The sequence below is a fragment of the Ursus maritimus genome, unplaced genomic scaffold, assembly GCF_017311325.1.
Source record: "Ursus maritimus isolate PB19 unplaced genomic scaffold, ASM1731132v1 scaffold_7, whole genome shotgun sequence".
Lineage (NCBI taxonomy): Eukaryota > Metazoa > Chordata > Mammalia > Carnivora > Ursidae > Ursus > Ursus maritimus.
Window position 1 is genome coordinate 76,960,914 of NW_024426885.1, and position 21,247 is coordinate 76,982,160.

At 39.3% G+C, this 21,247-nt stretch overlaps 1 protein-coding gene across 3 annotated transcripts in view; it reads right to left on the reverse strand.

The window, feature by feature from the left end:
- The window catches only part of PRKG1 (protein kinase cGMP-dependent 1), a 1,188,324-nt gene that overhangs the window by 132,795 nt on the left and 1,034,282 nt on the right, over positions 1-21,247 (reverse strand). For all 3 annotated transcript variants that reach the window (XM_040624668.1, XM_040624667.1, XM_040624666.1), the window contains one exon: positions 4,311-4,376. In XM_040624668.1, coding sequence (XP_040480602.1) covers positions 4,311-4,376 — 66 coding nt within the window. The remainder of the gene's footprint in view (positions 1-4,310; positions 4,377-21,247) is intronic.

Consider the following 21,247-nt stretch of genomic DNA (forward strand, 5'->3'; position numbering starts at 1 on the left):
AGTCACCTTTTAGTTGTTGCATCAAGGAGAGATTGGGAGAGTCATGGGGGGGGGGCATCAGATGACCAGGGCAGTAGGGGAGTACAAGGCACCCACAGGGAGCTCAGACCACTGCTATTTACCAAGCAGTAAGAAAATATTTTAATTTTCATAACCAGTATGGCTACATCTGGGAAGTTAGTTACATAGTAAATCAGGGATTGAGTTAGGACTCTAACTTAGATCTTCATTTCCTGGGGAGAAATATAAAACTCTTTTAATACTTACTAGTGGTTATGCTACTGTTTTCAACAATGATCTCAACATGTCAAAAGATAAATGGTTTTCCTTGAAGATCTAGCTTCATCAACAAGTCACTCCAAAGAAGAAGTAGACATCGCATAACCGATTATAGAACACAGTGATGTCCTTACTTTTACATTTATTTATTTTCATGGATTCCAAAATGAGAGGTGCTAAAGACACCTAGTTATTTTTTTAAATATTCAAAAATTTTAATAATGGAAATAGACCATTCTGTTAGACAGATATCCTTCTTTTTTAGACAATTTTCACAAAATCTAGAATCACTGCAGATAGTTACTAAGATCATGATGAGGCTGCAAGAATCTAATCATTGGAGAATACTTCTGGGAAAACCATGTATCTGTTAATCATTTTCTAGTTTGTCAATGAGCATTTTCTAAAAGAAATTCTGACATGATTAGTTACAATAATGTTCTTTTGCTCTCCCTCTGGAATGATAAAGCATAATTACTGGCTTATGTAACATGGTACCTCGCTTGTAAATTTGAGAAAGAAGCTCCTTTTGTTGACAGTTCTAATGTCTGCCATCTGTTTGCACGGGATGAAGCCCTGGTGCTCCCCTAATTGGCCATAAATTAGGTTCCAGCAGCAGGCTTTTGACAGCAGGCTTCAGTTACAGTGTTTTTTGTTGTTGGTGGTGATGGTTTTTTATTTGTTTGTTTGTTTGGTTTGTTTTTTAAGCTGTGAATTCAACATTTAGTGGGAAGACCCTCTTCTCCTCTAAGATATGCACATTCTGACTTCTACAGTCAGGCCATCTTCTCTATAATTCTCCTCTCTCAAGGGGTACCCTCTGTATATATTCCTAAGGATAAACTTCTGCCGGATAGAAAAACTGCTAAATCAGAGGGGCTTCTGTGCCTTCCTTAAGAAGAGGAGAGCACATTTGTTGAATGCTTACTATACATCCTGTGATATGCATGGACCTTCACATATGATAAACTGATTTTCAAAGCAAGCTTAAGTTTAGATAATATTAACCCATTTTGCAGATAGGGAAACCGAGACTTAGAATTTATGTAACTGCCCATAATCTCAAAACATGGTGTAGTCAGGATTCAACTACTGGGTTTTATTTGACAAAGCCCATGCACGGCCCAGTGCCCACAATATATGAATAGGTTTGAAAAAAAGAGAAAACCAGATGAGCGCAAAAGTGTGTATGGTACGTGGCATTCCTCCACTCCTCAGGACCTCACTTAACTCAGTTGAAGAAGCAGGACCAGAAGGCCCACAAAAATCCTATCTAGTTTGTTTCTCTGATTAATCTGGGCTTATTGTTTACCAGGAAATCTTATGAAGTTATTCAACTTCTATGGGCTTCTGCTTCCTCTTCTGTTGAACATCCCGTCTACCTCCCAGCTGGGATCCCATGGATGTGGAAATTCATAAATTATTAAAGAACTGTAGGGATATAAACCAATATGATTACCTGTCTACCCCAGTCACCTGGCACATCCACAGCCTCAGAAAATCTGGCCATATTTTCTCACTTTAGACTTTTTTTTTTTTTTTAAGATTTTACTTCTAAGTAATCTCTACACACAGTGTGGGGCTCAAACTCATGGGCCCAAGATCAAGAGTCGCACACCCTACTGACTGAGCCAGTCAGGCACCCCTCTTGCTTTATATTTTAGAGGCAAGTCAAGACCATCTGAATTCTCATAACTTTCCTTATCTATCTATATCTCTACAAATTTTCTACCTCTCCTTTTAGAAATAGAAAAAAAAAAAAAAGAAACATATGTTCTCCAAGTATTCTTTCCTTGTTTGCCCACCATCTCCTCCCCTGTGGCCCCATTTCCAACAAATATTCCCTCCAGTATTTCGTTTGCTCCATCTTCCTGGATATGTATGAGTACTCGTCACGAGGACACCCTCCAAGGGCCCACCAATGCCTCATACTCCCCCTCCCAATGTCCCTCCCTAGCTTCTACCAAGTTCCTGAAAGAAAGAGCCCTTAGTCTGGGTGTTCTCACTTCCTCAGTGCCCACTCACTCCCTCCAGGCTGGACACCGTTCTCACCACTTGACTGAAACTCTTCCCCTCTATCTGTATACCTCTCGGCTTCTACCTGCACCGAACACAGCTGACTATCCTTCCTCTCATGAATCTTCTCTTGGCTTGTGAGGTTTCCAGCACAGCTATGATAGCTGATGCTTTGGTGTTATTTACTGGTTTTTCTCCTCCCAAATGGATTCCTTTATACTCCCTGTGGATCTTCTCGATCCTGAGTACACCCCTAATTCCTTCTATGCCCTTTACATTCAGTCAAGGAGTAAGCCCTCTGGGTTCACCTCTCCATTCTAATGCAGTCCTCCTATAACAGGTCTCATGACCACCACTGGATGTACAGATGCCTCTTATTCATTTTACACGGCATTCTCAGATCAGTCTAGCAATATAGCAATATGGTGACACTATTTTGTTGCATAAAACTCTCAGTTACCCTCGTCCCAACATTGACTGTTCTTGGTGAACCAGCCCCAACGTGTCTGTGAACTCACTTGCCACAGCACCTCTGCCAACCGCCCCGACACGGCCTCCCTCCGGCCAGCTGACATGATTCAGTGGTCACTTACGAGAACTGTTGTGCTGTTCACACTATTTCTATTGCCTGTATTCCAGATCCATCCAATTGTGCCCTTTCACAAAGACGTCCCTGATTCTTATGAGTCGTCATCGCTCCCTTTGCTGGACTCCCTTAGGTGTGCACTCTGGACCCTTCCCACTTTCTGCCTTGGACACAGGTCACATCTTCTCTCGTAGAAGCAAACCCCCAAAACCAGGATCTGTGCTACTCTTCTGGTTCTTCTCATGGCACTGAACCCAACGCCTTGTACATGGTAGATCCTCAGTAAGATGTTAGGCAAACGAAGGAAACAACTGGGTAATGGTGGATTATGGGGACCAGATAAAGAATATCTGTGTCAGAGACATTCATGGACATGCCGTTCTGTGGTCGTGCCACTAATCTGGTTCTAGTGACCCAGAGCCGAGGATCTCTGGAACTGAGATCATTGGATCAGGTGGGATCCTGCTCCACCTAGAGCTTGCTGAGCTCCACAGGCAACTCCATTATTCTGGACTGCTCACATCTGGCCCCCAGGGGCAGGCTACCCTGACACCCACAGCCCATCCCAGCTCTCCTCCTGCACGAAAGGGGTGCTTTGCGTTTCTTCCCCTTGGGTTAGCCACTTGGCTTTTCTGATACGCTTCTCCACATACATGGCAATGAGGAAGAGTCCGGAGGACTGCTTCCAGATCGCACCCACACGTTTTACCCAGGCCCTTGGAGCATCAGTAATTGGATATTTGTAGTTGAACCGATAAAGCACACAGGCAATGAGACTAGCAAAGCCAGATGGAGAGAAGGAACAGGGATGGGCATCATCGAACACACTTGGCATGACCCTAAATATATGACTACGTCTAAAATGATGGTTTCTCCAAAAGTATCTTCCTTAAATGCTTCCCTTATAGGAGTCTGGGGATGGGAGAATAGAGAGAACTAGAATATGTCGAAGGAATGATCCATTTCTTAATAATAATAATACTAGTAATATATTATTACATATTCTATAGCAGTAATAATTATTATTATTCTAAAAATTCACCCAAATAGCTAGCGTTGTTAAGATCCTCCCTTGTAGAAAAAAGAACACTGGGACCCATGCTTTCCTCATGTGTCTCATGAATCCTGACGACATTTCTGTGACATTGCATGATGGCCCATGCGTGTAAACGAGCTAACTGCGGTGGGTCTCACCCTGGTTAAGAACCCTGTGGACACTCTCAAGGCTAGAATGGCAGAGCCAGCCACTTCCAAGAATAACAGGGAATGAGAATCAAATATACAAGGGAATGAGAATCAAATACACAACTAATTTTAAAATGAAAAAATAACAAGTGTTAGTAACTCCATAAAACAATGTCTAATTCCGAGAACTTATGCACGTCATGGACTGGAGCACACAGTGCGCAGAATAAGGCAGTATACTCACTCTCTGTCGATGACAAGGCAGGTCACAGCCTCTGCGGCAATTACGTTTGCTGTCCTCACATCCTCCCTGTATAAAAAAGAGAGAGAGATTGAAGTAAAATACTTTTAAAACCAAAGAAAATTGTTCATTGCGATTACTTTCAGGAAACAGTGAATTATGTAGACCCCTTTGATCTATCCATCCCCAGGGTTACGCCTTGTTCATGTCTCAAAATTTTTCATCCGGTGGAACCACCTTACTCTTGCCATTAATCCCTCAAATCCTACAATTATAATCCAGGAGTTAGAATGTTCAATCTTAAAGTTTCATTTATACAAGTGAAACAAAATTTTATATCCTCATTCCCTGTGCTTTTTGGGGAATTAAGGAATTAACTGGATAACGATGAGGGTGGTAATGACGTGAGTAATGAGAGTTTTAAAGGACCTGAAGATGGATTTCTGAGGACTGAATAACCCATTTGTGTATGAATTTTTTATTATAACCTTGAGAACAACAGATCTGTTTCAATTATCACCTTAGAGACCCTGTTTTAAAATGGCTAACCTTTTGGCAACTTCTTTTTTTTTTTAATATTTTTTATTTATTTATGTGACAGAGAGACAGCCAGCGAGAGAGGGAACACAGCAGGGGAGAGGGAGAGGAAGAAGCAGGCTCCCAGTGGAGGAGCCCGATGTGGGACTCGATCCCGGAATGCCGGGATCACACCCTGAGCCGAAGGCAGACGCTTAACGACTGCGCTACCCAGGCGCCCCACTTCTGGCAACTTCTAACACACATTTATTCACCAATACCAGAGTTCTCAGTTCTTCAAGATTATCTGACAAATTTTAATTGCTCTGATTGAAATATGTATATACTATTTGGCAATATTCAATTTGTCACTGTAGGCATATCTATGAACTTCTTAAACCTTTAAAAATGTGTTCTTATTTCTTGTCTTACCCAGAGGTCAAAGACAGACTTTGTAAATTAACATTCACATTTCATTCTGAGCTACTAAAAATGTCATAGTGCCATTGTTTAGAAACATTAAGTTGCACAAGAAAACGTACTCTTTTTCCTAGAAAAGTAAAATTTCAAAGTTAACATCATGATAAATATAAGTTTGAAATACATTACAGAGAAATATACAGAAAAAATATACTGTTAATAATACATTCTAAAAATCATAATCCAAATATCATGGTCTCTAATAATGGGCTTTTCAAGTCTTAAAAATAAAGATGTAACCACTGAATTTTTATTTTTTCAAAATACACTACATTTTCACATATATTTCTGAACCCAGGAATTTCTACTGGTATGTCTTTCACTGTTGCTACCCCCCATGATATTGCAACTATAGTTGTGGGGTGCCTGTCTGGCTCAGTTGGTAGAGCATGCAACTCTTGATCTTGAGGTCATGAGTTTGAGCCCCACGCTGGGTGTAGAGATGACTTACATAAAAACTTTAAAAAATTGAAGAAAATTACAGTTGTTTTATAGTAACCATTAGCATTGAGGATTTGGTAAACAAGTGCCCCCTTACTAACATTATTTTTCAGAAATAGCTTGATGATGCTTTTAAGCATTCATATTTCACAGGGACTTTAAAGTAATGTTTCCACTTCCGATGGAACCCACATTGGGATTCTGGTAGAGTTGTGTTACATTGACACATTGATTTCAGAAGAAGGACTTTTTGATTATATTAATTTCCATACAATCACAACACATCACCCTCCACTTGTTCACAGCTAGTTTTAGGTCTGTAAGTAGAATTTCTTAATCTTTTTCACTAGGTCTGGGTTGTTTTTTTTTTTTTTAAAGAATTCTTGGGTGTTTTATATCATTGCTTTCTCTTACAAAAGCAATCTTTCCTCTTCTGTTTCTCACTGGTTACTGCTATTAAAGGAGAGACACTATCGATGAGTGTGTATCTTTAATCCACGTGTCATACTAAACTCGCTTTGGACTCGGCAACTTCCGTTCCGATCTCCTCAGCCCCCAGCAGGATTCTGCCAGTGCCTCCCAACCGTCCCCACCTTCCAGCCAAACTGGCCGCCTCTGTTCTCTGCTGAGAATTAACTAGACCAGGTTCTCCACCCATTTGTTTTCATGGCCTGATATAGCTCTCGACCCAAGTGTCTATGACGGTTTGTAATCTGTACACGTATTTGTGGGGTCACTTGGTTGCTGATTCTATCCCCCCGCCCCCACTAAACCATAGGAGGGCAGGGAGGGTCCATGGCTAGTTACATTCCCCATGTGACCCCGAATGCAGGGGTATGCAGGAGGTGTCTACTAAGTGTGTGGTACAAGAATGGCAAAGCACCACAGCCTCGAGCCCGTGGGTGGGACGAGCAGAGAGCAGGCTTTGGACTCACATTGTCCCGGTTTTACGAGGGAAGCTACAAGCGACGCGAAAGCCTGGAACGCGGGAATGGTGAGCGTGCGCACTCCCTGGACGGGATTAAATGCGGCGGAGTTCAAGTTTGCCGTAACGCCCAGCCCAGGGACAGCAGCGTCTTCTTCTGGGAATTCTGGTTCTTTCACCTCCGGTGCGGCCGCGGGGTCCAGTGGCTTACGAAACACTCCCCCCAACAGACCGCAGATACGCTTTCTGCTCCAAAGGAACAATATATCTTCAACTCCATGACTACTTTCTGAGCAGGAATTTTCAGTGAAGTGGACACGACAATGGGCAGAAAACATCAGTAATGCCCATTAGGTCTTTCATAAATCATATGAATGACTTTCCTTTTTTTTTTTTTAAGGTTTTATTTATTTGACAGAGAGAGAGTGTAGGAGCAGGGGGAGCTTCAGGCAGAGGGAGAGGCAGGCTCCCCGCTGAGCTGGGAGCCCGCCATGGGACTGGAGCCCAGGACCCGGGGATCACTACCTGAGCTGAAGGCAGATGCTTAAATGACTGAGCCATCCAGGTGCTCCAAGAATGACTTATTTCTTAGGTAGTGCTTGCAGTAGTACATTACTACACATTGCTGCTAGTCTAAAAAACCAAAAGAACACCTAACACAGCTTTATAGAAAACATCCTATTAAATCTGAATTTCCTAAAATATTTTACCATCTTGACAATTTACAAATTGCTCAAAAAGTTTTTAAAAACATAATATATACAAAATAATGCTTTTTTCTGAATATATTCTCTGTGCATATTATTTTTTAATTCATCACAAATTTGCAACATTTTAAAATTTCACTATGTTCTCAGGACTAAATTGGATATACTTTTTAAAGTGAATGCAATTTTCTTGCAACAAAAAGAAAATACAAATAGCTTAAAATACAGATGGGGAAAAATAAAATATCAGAAGAGTAACATAGTCAATAGAAATTGGAAGTATTTTATTTTAAAAAGGCAAATCTGTAAGTTATGGCCTACAATCAGGCTTAGTACCTAGTAAAGTAACATATATCAAAAAAGAAAAGAGGCATAGGGTGGGGAAAAACAATATATTAACCATTAGATTATAATATTTGCCATTTTTCAGTACCTAGCATATGTCAGGAACTGTATTAGGTGATTTGCACAAATCTCACTTAATGCAGACAGCAGAGGGGGGTATTTTATCTCAAACGTACACAGGGGACAAAAGTTAAGTAGCACACCCAGAGTCCAACATAGCTGGTGAGTTGCTGCTTTGGAATTTGAACATGGAGCTGGCTGGCTGCAGAGCTCACGTCTGCCCAGAAAAGTCCACTCCTTATACACTCTGCTACCAGATTCCAGCTGGACAACAAACCTAAATGCATTCTCATGCAAAATGACTTAGCACAGTAAGTACTCAGAATGTCTGTCACCATAAAAAATATATTTAGTTGTCAATAAAAATAGCATTCATAGGTTTGTGGGTGCTCAACCGCAAAGCTAATTCAATAAACCATTTTGATTCTCAAAGTGTTCGAATTCCTATCCGTGGCTATGTCCTAGCCCTGTGATGTGGCTTTATAATAATGTTACAATAGGCAATAATTAAATGCCAAGTTCATTCAATGCCAAACTCATGTTGCCACTACGCTGTCATTGTATCTCTGCTATTAAGGTGTTTCGTGCCATTATGCCTGTCTAGGCAGGTATCTAGAAACGCTGTCCCTGTGGACTCAGAGAGCCTACTCCCATGAGAGACAGAATGCTATCTGATCTAGTATTGACATATGCTAACACTTTATTTTAGGAGAGATGGTGGAAACTTCTAATGAGACATTATTACTCATAGACGCTGATGATACTGTGACTTACTGTGTCTGCTTATTTCCTTTGAGGGTCCAAGCAAATATGTGGATTGAGATATAAAACATTACATACTCCTCTAATACAGATATCCTAATAGCTGCATGTGGTTATTAAACTTCTCTCTATCCCTACACAGCTACTAGGATACTGGTTTCACACAGGACACCTGCCCAGTTAGCAGGGGCTTCATGTAATACGGGCTTAGATGAGAGAAAGAGGAAGGGGGGAGATCATGTTATTTATAAAAACAGATTTCCTTGATTTTTACTTTTTGTCAGCTCACGGTGTATGATCATTTCCAGCAGAAGAATACGGTAGATTTTGAAAGTCTCATTGATGCTGACCACAAGATAATTTCATAACTAGAATTATAAGATAATGTACCATATCCTTAATGAAAAACATCACCAAACACGTATGCCTCTTAACGCTCAGCACACTTCTTTATAGCAAGTACCGTAGCTGTATCTACACGAGAGTCCAGGTCAGCACGCACATTGTCTCTAAAAACCAAACCTCCTACTCATCCATTGCGGTACCTGTGTGTTAGTTGACTGCAGCCTGACAATTAATAAACACGTACTACTGGGCAAGTAGCTACTATTGCAGATTATCGGCTACTTCACAAACATGCTGTTGATTAATGAGTAATTACAGGCAAACCTAGGCAGTTAAGTAGGGTTCTCTTTTTAAGCCTTTCTGGAGGAGTTAGAAATTCCTTTCAGTGAAATCAGAGAGCATGAAAAACACCCCAAATATCTGCAAACACAGTTTTCTATGCACTGACTCTGAGACTCTTTGAACTTCATCACTGGAATCTTCATCATCACTGTATCCCAGCGTGGAGTCACTGTCCGTGTCCGAACAATCCATAGCAAGGGTTTCCATGGGCTCTTCTCGTTCTGAAGCAATTTTCTTATGCCTCATGGCTGCGCGGGAGCTCCGGGGAATGACACGGAGCGCAGGAGGCCAAAGCAGAACAGAGTTCATGCAAAGTAGCTGCTGCCCCAGAGGCTCCTGCAGTCCTAGAGCAATGTGACCGCCGGTGCCAAGCCCGAGCCCTCCCTCCGAGCCAGCCTGCACGGAAACTGACACTGGGGACCTTGCAGCGACGCTCGGCTCAGGGCCCTTCCCTCCCAGGCAAGTGCAGCAGTGTAAGCCCACGGTGGAGTGTGCTTCACGCTGGACAAAATTAAACCCTTTCCATCTCAAAAATCAAAGGCAGACGTACTATAAGGGGGATGGTAAACATCCAACAGACACTTAAAATGAAATTACGCTTTGAATTAGTCATGAACTAGAATTGCGGAATTTGTGGCGAATTCAACCATGCCTTCCGATTTGAAAGTTAGATCCCAGAGCAGGTAAGGGTTCTAGGGACAAAAGAGCTGTCTCAGGCTAGTCACTGACTCTACTTCCTATTTGGCCGTGAAGTTACTCTGACATGATTCACACCTCCCATGCTCTGTAAAATGGATCGACGCACTGAATAAGTACTGTCTTCTGACCAGGGCTGGCAGAGAGGAAGCAATCAGTCAGTTTGAGCTGTCAGCATCAGATCATCACTTTAGGGTCCTCTAGGACATCTCAGAAACATGTGACCCTTTCCGCTTTCTCTCTGGAAACTCCGTCCCTACGTGTCTATAATACATCAGTCTTCTAATTCTTTCTGACAGCACCTTCTCAATTTAGTTTCCTGAATCCTGTACCTTAGTTCACTAAAATATAGGTGTTCCTCAAAATTTTGTTTCTGGCCTTCTGCTTTTTTTTTTTTTTTTTTTGCTCTGACTTACCTCACTGGGGAAATCTCACATCATCTTATGGTATCAACTTTGGCTTTATACTGACTCGGAAGACTTTATTTTAGCCCTTACCTCTCTCCTCCTAGACGACTGCCTCTGAATATTACACTGTAATTTCTAATTCAAACCCAACTCGCTTCCTCTTAACCACAAAACCTTGGTTTTCTTTGGGCACCCTATGACATCACCCTTTGGGTCAATGACATCACCATTCTTACACTTGCCTAGGTGCAAAAGATTAAATTCATTCTTTGCTCTCTCCGTCACTGCATAGGTTTGCTCAGACTGCCTCTATCCCTGCCTTCTCTCTTGTCCCTCTCCTTCCTGCACTTTCCTAGAGCTACTGCTCCATGTGGGCCATCACCATTCCAACCAGGAATGCTGATTCTGGCCTCATAACTGGCCTCTGTGCTCCCATACTCTCCCGCTTCCCATCCACGTCTCACTTTGTTGCACATTTTCAAATTTAAATCTAGCTGTGTCAACTCTTTGCATGAGAGCTTTCAAAGGAAACATCCAGGCACGAAAAGTTTCTGCATTGTCATTTAGGGTTGGAGGTCCTGTGCTCCTTGACCTATCACCTTTTCAGGTGCTATAGAGACCAACCACTGTACTCGTGACAGTCTCCTTGAAAGACGCTGGCTGTTATCTTCATGCCTGTGTGCAGGGAGATGGCATTGCCAAGAACCCTCCATCCCAGTTCAAACGTTCACTCGTGCAAATTTCCATGATCTTTTAGTAGCATTTATAAAGGTAAAAAAAAAAAAATCCACCTAAGAAATATGTCTACATATTGATTACAGAAAAAAATAAACAAAAAAAGAGAGAAAAATAGAAAAATACTATGAAGGCATCTACCAAGATATAACTACGGGTAACACTTTGGCAAATGTCCTTCAAACACTTTATTATTCTTAAGTATTCACATGTTTCGTGAATATAATCATAACAAGGCAATAATTATTTTAACAAATACTTGCTGGGGGCTACTATATTCTGCGTGCCTGAATCTTGTGGTCTAGTGGGGACAGAAGTTAAATCAGTATGCAAGCATGTATTCGAAAACGCCGATCAAAGGGCACACCATCAGAGCTATAATAAGGGAGGACCTCACTTGGCAATTCAGAGGATAGACAACCTTGTTGAGGACGTTAAACAGTAAGACCGGAAGGATTTGTTAGCAACATGAGCCAGGAGCTGTATTTTCTAGGAAGCAAGTAAAACATAGGTAGGAGCCCTGAGGTAGGAAATAGCATGTTGTAAAACAAAGAAGGAAACAGCTTATTGTAAAACAAAAAAGGAAATCCCTTATTGTAAAACAAAGAAGGCTGGAATTCCAGGATTGAGGAAAAGAAGGCAGGGGCCAGCAGAAGCCAGACTGGAGGGCAAGGCCACATCATTCAGTGCCTGGGGGCTGCCCTAAGGATTCATTTTTTTAAAAAGAGATTGACTGAGAGGCACCTGCGTGGCTCAGTCTGTTGAGTTTCCAACTCCTGATTTTGGCTCCGGTCATGATCTCATGGGTCAGGAGCATCAGGCTCTGCACTCAGGGGGGAGTCTGCTTAGATTCCCTCCCTCTGCCCGTCCCCCGCTCACGTTCATGCGCTCGCGCGCTCTCTCTCTCTCTCCCAGATAAATACATAAAATCTCTAAAAAGAGATTAACTAAGTGAACTTTTTTCCCTTTACCTAATACATAAAATCTTAAAAATTAGTTGGAAAGCTCAAGCTGAATTAAAGGAAACATTTTGTATGCTATCATGAAGTATCAAGGAAATCATTTCAGATGAGTACTTTTTTTTAAAAACATTTCAACAAATATTTATGAAGCAGTTAATATGAGTAAGGTATTGACTATTAAAAAGACCATTATTGTCCGGGCATATCCATACTATAGTGGAGCAGACAGATGTGTAAAGGCTCTTCACACATTGTCTAAGAGAATAATCACACTTTGAGATTTTGCCAGATGTCTGTGCACTGATCTGGGCATTTTTTTTTTTTTTTTTTTTAAAGATTTTATTTATTTATTCGACAGAGATAGAGACAGCCAGTGAGAGAGGGAACACAAGCAGGGGGAGTGGGAGAGGAAGCAGCAGGCTCATAGCGGAGGAGCCTGATGTGGGGCTCGATCCCATAATGCTGGGATCACGCCCTGAGCCGAAGGCAGACGCTTAACCGCTGTGCCACCCAGGCGCCCCTGATCTGGGCATTCTTTCCACATGTAGAGATAGGAAATTTAGTTGACTATGTCAAACTAGTCTTGTGATATGATGAAATGTTTTCTTTTTCTTTCTTTCTTTTTTTTTTTTTTGCAGAGCATTAAAAAAAAATTATGATATGTTAGTCACCATACAGTACATCATTAGCTTTTGATGTAGTGTTCCATGATTCATGTTTTGCTCCATGCAATACGTGCCCTCCTTAATACCCTTCACAGGGCTAGCCCATCCCCCTACGCACCTCCCCTCTAAAACCCTGTTTGTTTCCTGGAGTCCATAGTCTTCCATGCTTCATCTCCCCATCTGTTTCCCCCTTCCCTTCAGTTTTCCCTTCTTTCTTCTAATGATCTCCCTGCTATTCCTTATGTTCCATAAATAAGTGAAACCATATGATAATTGTCTTTCTTTGTTTGACTTATTTCACTTAGCATAATCTCCACCGGTTCCATCCATGTTGATGCAAATGTTGGGTAATTATCCCTTCTGATGGCTGACACATAGATCAGTGGAACAGAACAGAGACTGCAGAAATGGACCCTCAACTCTGTGGTCAACTAATCTTCAACAAAGCAGGAAAAAACATCCAATGGAAAAAAGACAGTCTTTTCAATAAATGGTGCTGGGAAAATTGGACAACTATATACAGAAGAAAGAAACTCGACCATTCTCCCACACCATAGACAAAGATAAACTCTAAATGGTTGATGTGAGACAGGAATTCATCAAAATCATAGAGGAGAACATAGGCAGTAACCTCTCCGACATCAGCCACAGCAACTTCTTTCATGACACATCTCCAAAGACAAGGGAAAGAAAAGCAAAAATGAACTTGTGGGACTTCATCAAGATAAAAAGCTTCTGCACAGCAAAGGAAACAGTCAATAAAACAAAGAGACAACCCATGGAATGGGAGAGGATATTTGCAAATGACACTTCAGAGAAAGGGCTGATATCCAAGATCTATAAAGAACTTCTCAAACTCAACACCCAAAAAACAAATAAATCAAAAAATGGGCAGAAGATATGAATAGACACTTTTCCAATGAAGACATATGAATGGCTAACAGACACATGAAAAAATGTTCAACATCATTAGCCATCAAGGAAATTCAAATCAAAACCATACTGAGATACCACCTAACACCAGTTAGAATGGCAAAAGTTGACAAGGCAAGAAACAACAACTGCTGGAGAGGATGTGGAGAAAGGGGAACCCTCTTACACTGTTGGTGGGAATGCAAGTTGGTACAGCCAGTTTGGAAAACAGTGTGGAGGTCCCTCAAAAAGTTAAAAATTGAGCTACCCTATGACCCAGCAATCACACTACTGGGTATTTACCCCAAAGATACAGACATAGTGAAGAGAAGGGCCATATGCACCCCAATGTTCATAGCAGCATTGTCCACAATAGCCAAGCTGTGGAAGGAGCCGAGGTGCCCTTCAACAAACGAATCAGATGAGTAATTTTAGAACACTGGTGGCCTTTTCACTTATGAAAGCAGATGTTGCTTTATACTCATTGATATATTTAAGTATACATCTAAAGAGAAAATATGACCTCCACCTTATAGAATCTTCCAATGCAGAATGCAGGAGTAATGACAAAAACAAATGCATAAAAATTACTATGTTATCAAGAATATAGACCAACTCCTGGTCAACTCTAGTGCACTAGAGTTGGAGTCTAACCAAAGCGGTCTCTGCCTCTCATCAAGAGTAGGGACTCATGACACTACCCCAAAGAGGATATTTCTCTAGGCAGAACAATTCCAAGTTGATCCATAAAGTAACTCCAAAGTTTATTCTTCCTGGCAACACTGGTGGCTATTTCCATTCACTGTATTAATTCTCTTCGTCAGAGGATGCAAATCCTCTTCAATCTATGCCCATGGAAGCTCACAATAAATAAGAGTGATGGATTTGGAAGAATTCCATTTTCACATGGTTTTTTCCTATGACTTCTGTTGCGTTGATGGTATAAGCAATCTTTTATGTGACATATGAACTTTGTATTCTATGGCACGTTTCAATGACAATGAACACAGATATTTATTAGACTGAACCGAATGAAATTGGCACTTTTGCATAGTTATTGTCAATTTCATATGGTTCAACCTAATACATGGAATTACTGGGGAGAGAAAGCAATTGCAGAGGAACAGATACTGCTATTTCTTTTCCGTTGTGCTGCTCCCTTTGTGACACTAGCTGAAGTGAGTGTCAAAAGTAAGCCATGCTGCTTCCATATTCCATATTTGAATGCATACATTCATCTGAATGTTCATATGACTGATGGCTTTTGCTCTTCTATCTACACATTAAAGAGAGTTCTCTGTAAATTCCATTATAGCTAGGGTATGAAAAGAACCACTGAGGAAATTCCTAGTATTTACTTCATACTCTACCTTTGAATAGTAAACTCTTTGGCAAAGTCTTACAAATTTAAAAAAATGTCTTCCCGGAGCGTATTTTATGGACAGAAGGAAGAGTTCACTTTTGTTTATTGTTATTATTTTATTAGTTGTTTGGAAGCATAGATTTAGATATTACATTGCCATGGTTTTCTTAGGGGCCCATTTGGTCTGTTTCTGAATGATTTAGAGGTATTTTAATTTAAGAGGGAATAAAAGAGAAGGAAAATTTTTCCTCTATTAAAATTTTTTTTTAAAAAGTCAACCCTGGAGTACAATACAATAAATGTTTGTTCCTTTACTCAAATCAGCACTCACTTTCCTCTTAACTCCATGCTTCTCTTCTCTGAACCATACTTCATAAAATAATCTGATCAAAATAAACCTGGTGTTGGTTTTACTTTTCAGACAGTGATACATGTAATTTTGTAATTTGATGGGCCAAAGAAAGTTTGCATTGTGGGAGAAGATATTAACCAACATATTATTTTATATATGTCTCACATATTGTAAGTATTTTTTTTAAAGATTTTATTTATTTGAGAGAGACACAGAGAGAGAGAGTGCACATCCATGAGCAGGGGGATGGGCAGAAGCAGAGGGAGAAGCTGACTCCCCATTAAGTGGTGAGCCTGACGTGGGACTCGATCCCAGGACCCTGAGATCATGACCTGAGCTGAAGGTGGATGCTTAACTGACTGAGCCCCCCAGGCACCCCAGGTCCTAAGTATTTTAAAGAATAAAATAATACATTGGTCTTTTTTTCTTCATGTCTTCCACGGAGCTGAAAAATAATTCTTTAGTTTTCCCTATCTTTAAAGTAGCAGAAACAGAAGTATATTAGAATGATGGCTAGAACTGATGTACTCATAAATCCTAACTGATGCTTGTTTGAAACGAATGTTAAGTTGTGTGGGCACATATTTCAAAGGACTTTATCTAAAGTGCCTTCAAGCTGGGTTTGGGTCCTCTTATGTAAAGAATTCGAGGCACCATGTCAGGAGAGTGTCTCATTTCTTGTACTATTGCCAACTTAGTACGTGACCTTGAGGAAGTGCCCCATTCTCTGTTTCATTATCCACATACGAAACAGTGACTGAAATCACTGTTCTGTTCTCCTCTGTAATTAGTTTTAGCAATGTGGACACTTCAAAAGTTCCAATTATCATGGTTTTCAATGCTCCTGAGACAATTCATCCTGAATCCAAGGATATTACTTTAGATAGAAAAGGACATGATAAGCCTGTAATTGTGATCCACTATCTGAATATGTCAGTGGCATATTATGGCATAGATTTTCATATTAGTCATGTTTATCTGTGACTAAAAAATGTATTTTCACATGGAAATTAGACACGTTCACTTGAAATAATATATTCACAATCAGGGGTCAAGAAAATGTAATAAATCTTCATAAAATCATTTTGATACTTAAAAATTAAAATTGAGATTTTAATAGGGCTCTTTCAGGGAAGAGAAATATCTAGAAATTTCATTTATTATTATTACTTTTAGAATTTTAAGATAGAGACAGCTATAAAATATCTTTCCCTTTTCTTTTTGATTCTTGCTCATCAAATATTTCCTATCTTGCATTATTTGAATACAGAGCTAGCTTTTTAAACAACATTCTTAAGTAATTTTAGAGTCCAGTTCATCTAACATGCTATGATTTTAACCAAATTGAAGATCAGCTTTGAATCACAGATAAACAGAAGAAACAACTTAATTGGTGAAGAAAGGAAACTCGTGGCTCTGCTTATACAAGACCAATCTGAGTAAAAAGTGCTGAAGTGAAACCCCTGCATACAAGCAAAACAGTTGGTGTTGGTTAGGAAAAGAAAACAGGATATTGGATTCATTGAATATATTGATCAATTTTTACCAAGAATTTTAATATATTAGACTTGCCTTCCCTGCCCAGCAACTTTAAGTTATGTATATGATTTTAAATAGTTTTAAAATATTATACAGTTTAAATATCTAAATAATTGAGAACTAATTTCTTTAATATGTAAAAAGTTTACACAAGTCAATAAGAATATAAAAAATAACACCTCAATTAAAAAATGAGCAAATTATATAAACACTTCATAGACAAGTAAGAAACAGCTTTTTTTTTTTTTAAAGATTATTTATTTATTTATTTGACAGAGATAGAGACAGCCAGCGAGAGAGGGAACACAAGCAGGGGAAGTGGGAGAGGAAGAAGCAGGCTCATAGCGGAGGAGCCTGATGTGGGGCTCGATCCCAGAACACTGGGATCACGCCCTCAGCTGAAGGCAGACGCTTAACCGCTGTGCCACCCAGGCGCCCCAGAAACAGCTTTTAAACATAAAAATAGGCCACAAAACACAGTGCGAGAAATGCAAAGGCCTTGTGAATACACTATTGTTGGAAATAAAATCTAGTGTAACCTTTTTTGTAGACAGTTCAGCTTTGCATAACAATTCAGCACCATGTATTAACTTTTTTCTTGTGATTATTCTCACATAAGTACTCACACTTCCGGAAAACAATGGCATTAACTATTACTACAACATTGTAATAACAACACTGAAAATAATTTAGACATCCATCAATGTGGGATTAAACATTTTCTACAACAATACAAGGGGTTATTTTTAAAAGAAACTATCAAAATAACTGTCTCTCTGATTTCTTCCCATTCTGTTTTCCCTCCCTTACGCTATGGTCCTCTGTGCTCTAGACTTTGGGAAACAAACTGAGGGTTACAGAATGGAGGGGGTGTGGGGAAAGGGTAACCGGGTGATGGGTATTAAGGAAGGCACATGTGGTGATGAGCACTGGGTGTTATATGCAACTAATGAATCGTTGAACACTACATCAAAAACTAATGATGTACTGTATGTTGGCTAATTGAACATAATAAAAAAATAAAAAATAAAATAAAATAGAGAAAATATATATGTACATGATCTCCAGGATATCTTAAGTGAAAAGACCATGGGAGGAATTAGAAAAAGTGATTACATCCAGGGAAGAGAGTACGTGATTAAAAGACAAAAAAAGGAGGGAAAATTACTTTTGTAGCTTTTGAGTTTTATATTGTATACTTGAATTGCCTATCATAAAATAAATATATTTTTAAAGTAAATACATGAAATAGTAGAAATTGACTCTTACAAGCAATATCTGGGTAGAGAGGCTAGTGAGGTCTTACTCTCCTCAGGGTCTTGTCTGTGCTGACTGTGGGCTAGCTGTTGTCCATCTGTGGGTTGCCTTTCAACCCTCACCCCATGGGCATCCCCTGTGAGCAGGACCCAAGCTAATTTATGTTGGCCTCATCTGATCACACTGAAGGCGTACTAGCATAGCAGGTGGAACAGGAAGAACGTTGGACACAGTATCCTCCCGTGTCGTTTACAGCACTGCCTTTTGCCCTGCGTTCATTGGCAGCAATTACAGGAATCAGATAACAAACTAAGGACGGTATTTTTTTCAGCAGGGACATCTGCATCTTAGCACCCTTAACCCCTGTTAGGGTGGCATTATGGGCCTCTTAAAATGTTAAGCTAGCAATTGTAGGTGTATGTATCGAACATTTCATACGGATATCCATATGTATATGTATGTAATAGTTAACACCTATATTTAACACTTCTTTGAGATTGTATATTTAATATTTCTACACGTAATTGGAAAATAAATTTTCTCTCTGTAATGATTTTTCATCATATGATCACACAAGGTGCACTAACCGTGTTTACATAGTCCATGGTAAATCTTTGCATTAAGAGCAGAGCATTGTCATTAGAAGAGCAGATTCAACAAAAGTTACTTCATCTAGGTTCAAATACCAGATGTGCCACTGATTAGCTGTGTAACCTAGAAGAAGAACTCAAGTTCCCCACTTCTCAATTTTCTTGGGAAAATAAAACTGTTTAACAGGGCTGATCTTATGAAGAATAAATAATTACATGTACAAAAGCACCTGGGTTAGTGTCTGACATACTGATTACTCAGTAACCATTAGACAGTACTAGTATGATTTCATTATTATTATAACATGTCTAACCCCAATAGATTCTCTATATTCTTGTTTACCTCTGGTAAATCATCATAACTTTCATGCCTCTTCTATTAATCTGAAAAGTGTCTCAAGGACTAATGGTTATCTCTTCATAGTGACTAAATCTCTCTGTTAATAATATAAAACATGCCTTCAATGTGCAGTCAAGGATTTCAGATCACACTGATGAAATTTGCAACTACGGCTGACTCTTTAATCTGAAACTTGCAAGAATTAGTGAAAATGGTTCCTTGCAATACAGAAAAAAAATGACTTTCATTCATCCATTCATTCACTCACTCATAAAGTAGGGTTGCCAGATTTAGCAAATAAAATTACAGAGCATCCAATTTAAATTTCAGATAATATATTTTTTTTAGTATAAGAATGCCTCATATAATAGCATACTTATAGTAGAAAAGTATTATCTAAAATTCAAATTTAACTGGTGTCTTGCAATGATCTAAAATCTTTCAGACACATCAAAAGTAGTTTTAAGAGGAAAATTTATAGTGATACAGGCTGACCTCAAGAAAGAAACAAACAAAAAAATCTCAAACAATCAATCTAACCTTATATCCAAAGGAACTAGAAAAAGGATACAAAGCCCAAAGATAGTAGGAGGAAAGAAATAATAAAGATCAGGGGTGCCTGTGTGGCGCAGTCGTTAAGCATCTGCCTTCGGCTCAGGGCGTGATCCTGGATTCCTGGGATCCAGCCCCATGTCAGGCTCCTCTGCTGGGAGCCTGCTTCCTCCTCTCCCACTCCCCCTGCTTGTGTTCCCTCTCTCGCTGGCTGTCTCTCTCTGTCAAATAAATAAATAAAATATTAAAAAAAATAATAAAGATCAAAGTGGAAATAAATGAAACACAAATAAAAAAATTTTAAAAAGATCAATAAAACCAAGAGCTGGTTCTTTGAAAAAGTAAACAAAACAGATAAACCTGTAGACTCATCAAGAAGAAAAAAAGAGAGAGGACCCAAATTTAAAAAAAAAATCAGATATGAAAGAGAAGTAACAACTGACATCACAGAAGACAAAGGATTATAAGAGACTACTGTGAAAATTATATGCCAAAGGATTGGACAACCTAGAAAAGTTGGATAAACTTCTAGAAAGGTACAGTCTTTCAAAACTGAATCAAGAAGAAAAGAAAATCCGAACAGATTGATTTCTAGTAATAAAACTGATTCAGTAATCAAAAAACTCCCAACAAACAGAAGTCCAGAACCAGAGGGAGAATTTACCCGTGAATCCCAAATATTTAAAGAAGAGTTAATTCCCATTCTCCTCAAACTATTCCAAAAAACCAGAAGAAATAGGAAAGTTTCCAAATATATTCTGTGAGGCCAGCATTACCCTGATACCGAAACCAAAGATACTGTAAGCATATATACACACCAATCAAACAAAGAACTACAGGTCAATGTTCCTATGAACACAGATGCAAAAGTCCTCAACAAAATAATAGCAAATCAGATTCAACGAGACATGAAAAGGATCAGTCAACGTGATAAAGTGGGATTTTTTCCCAGGGATGGAAAAATGGTTCAATCTGTAAATCAGTGAATGTGATACACTACGTTAAAAAATAAAGGACAAAAATCATATGATAACTTCAGCAGATGCAGAAAAAGCATTTGACAAAATTTAACATCTGTTTAAGATTTTTAACTTTCAAAGTAGGTTTAGAGGGAGTACACCTCAACATAACAAAGGGCATGTATAATAATTCACAGTTAATATCATACATAATGCTGTAAAACTGAGAGCTTGTCCTCCAAGATCAGAAACAAAACAAGGATGTTCATTCTTATTATCCTTATTCAACATAGTAGTCAAGTCCTAGCCATAGCAATCAGATAAGAAAAAGACATAACAGGCGTCTAAACTGCAAGGAAGAAGTAAAACTGTCCCTATTTGAGGATGACATGATAGTATACAGAGAAATCTCTAAAGTATTCATCAAAAACTATTAGAATTAATGAATGAATTCAGAAAAGTTGCAGGATACAAAATCAATACACAGAAATCTTTCATTTCTATACACTAATAACAAAGCAGCAGAAAGAGAAATTAAGAAAACAATCCCATTTACAATTAGGACAAAGAAGAATAAAATACCTAGGAACAAACTCACCAAGAAGGTGAAATATTGGTTCTCTGAAATCTATAAAACACTGATGAAGGAAAGTGAAGACAACACAAACAATGCAAAAGATATTTCATG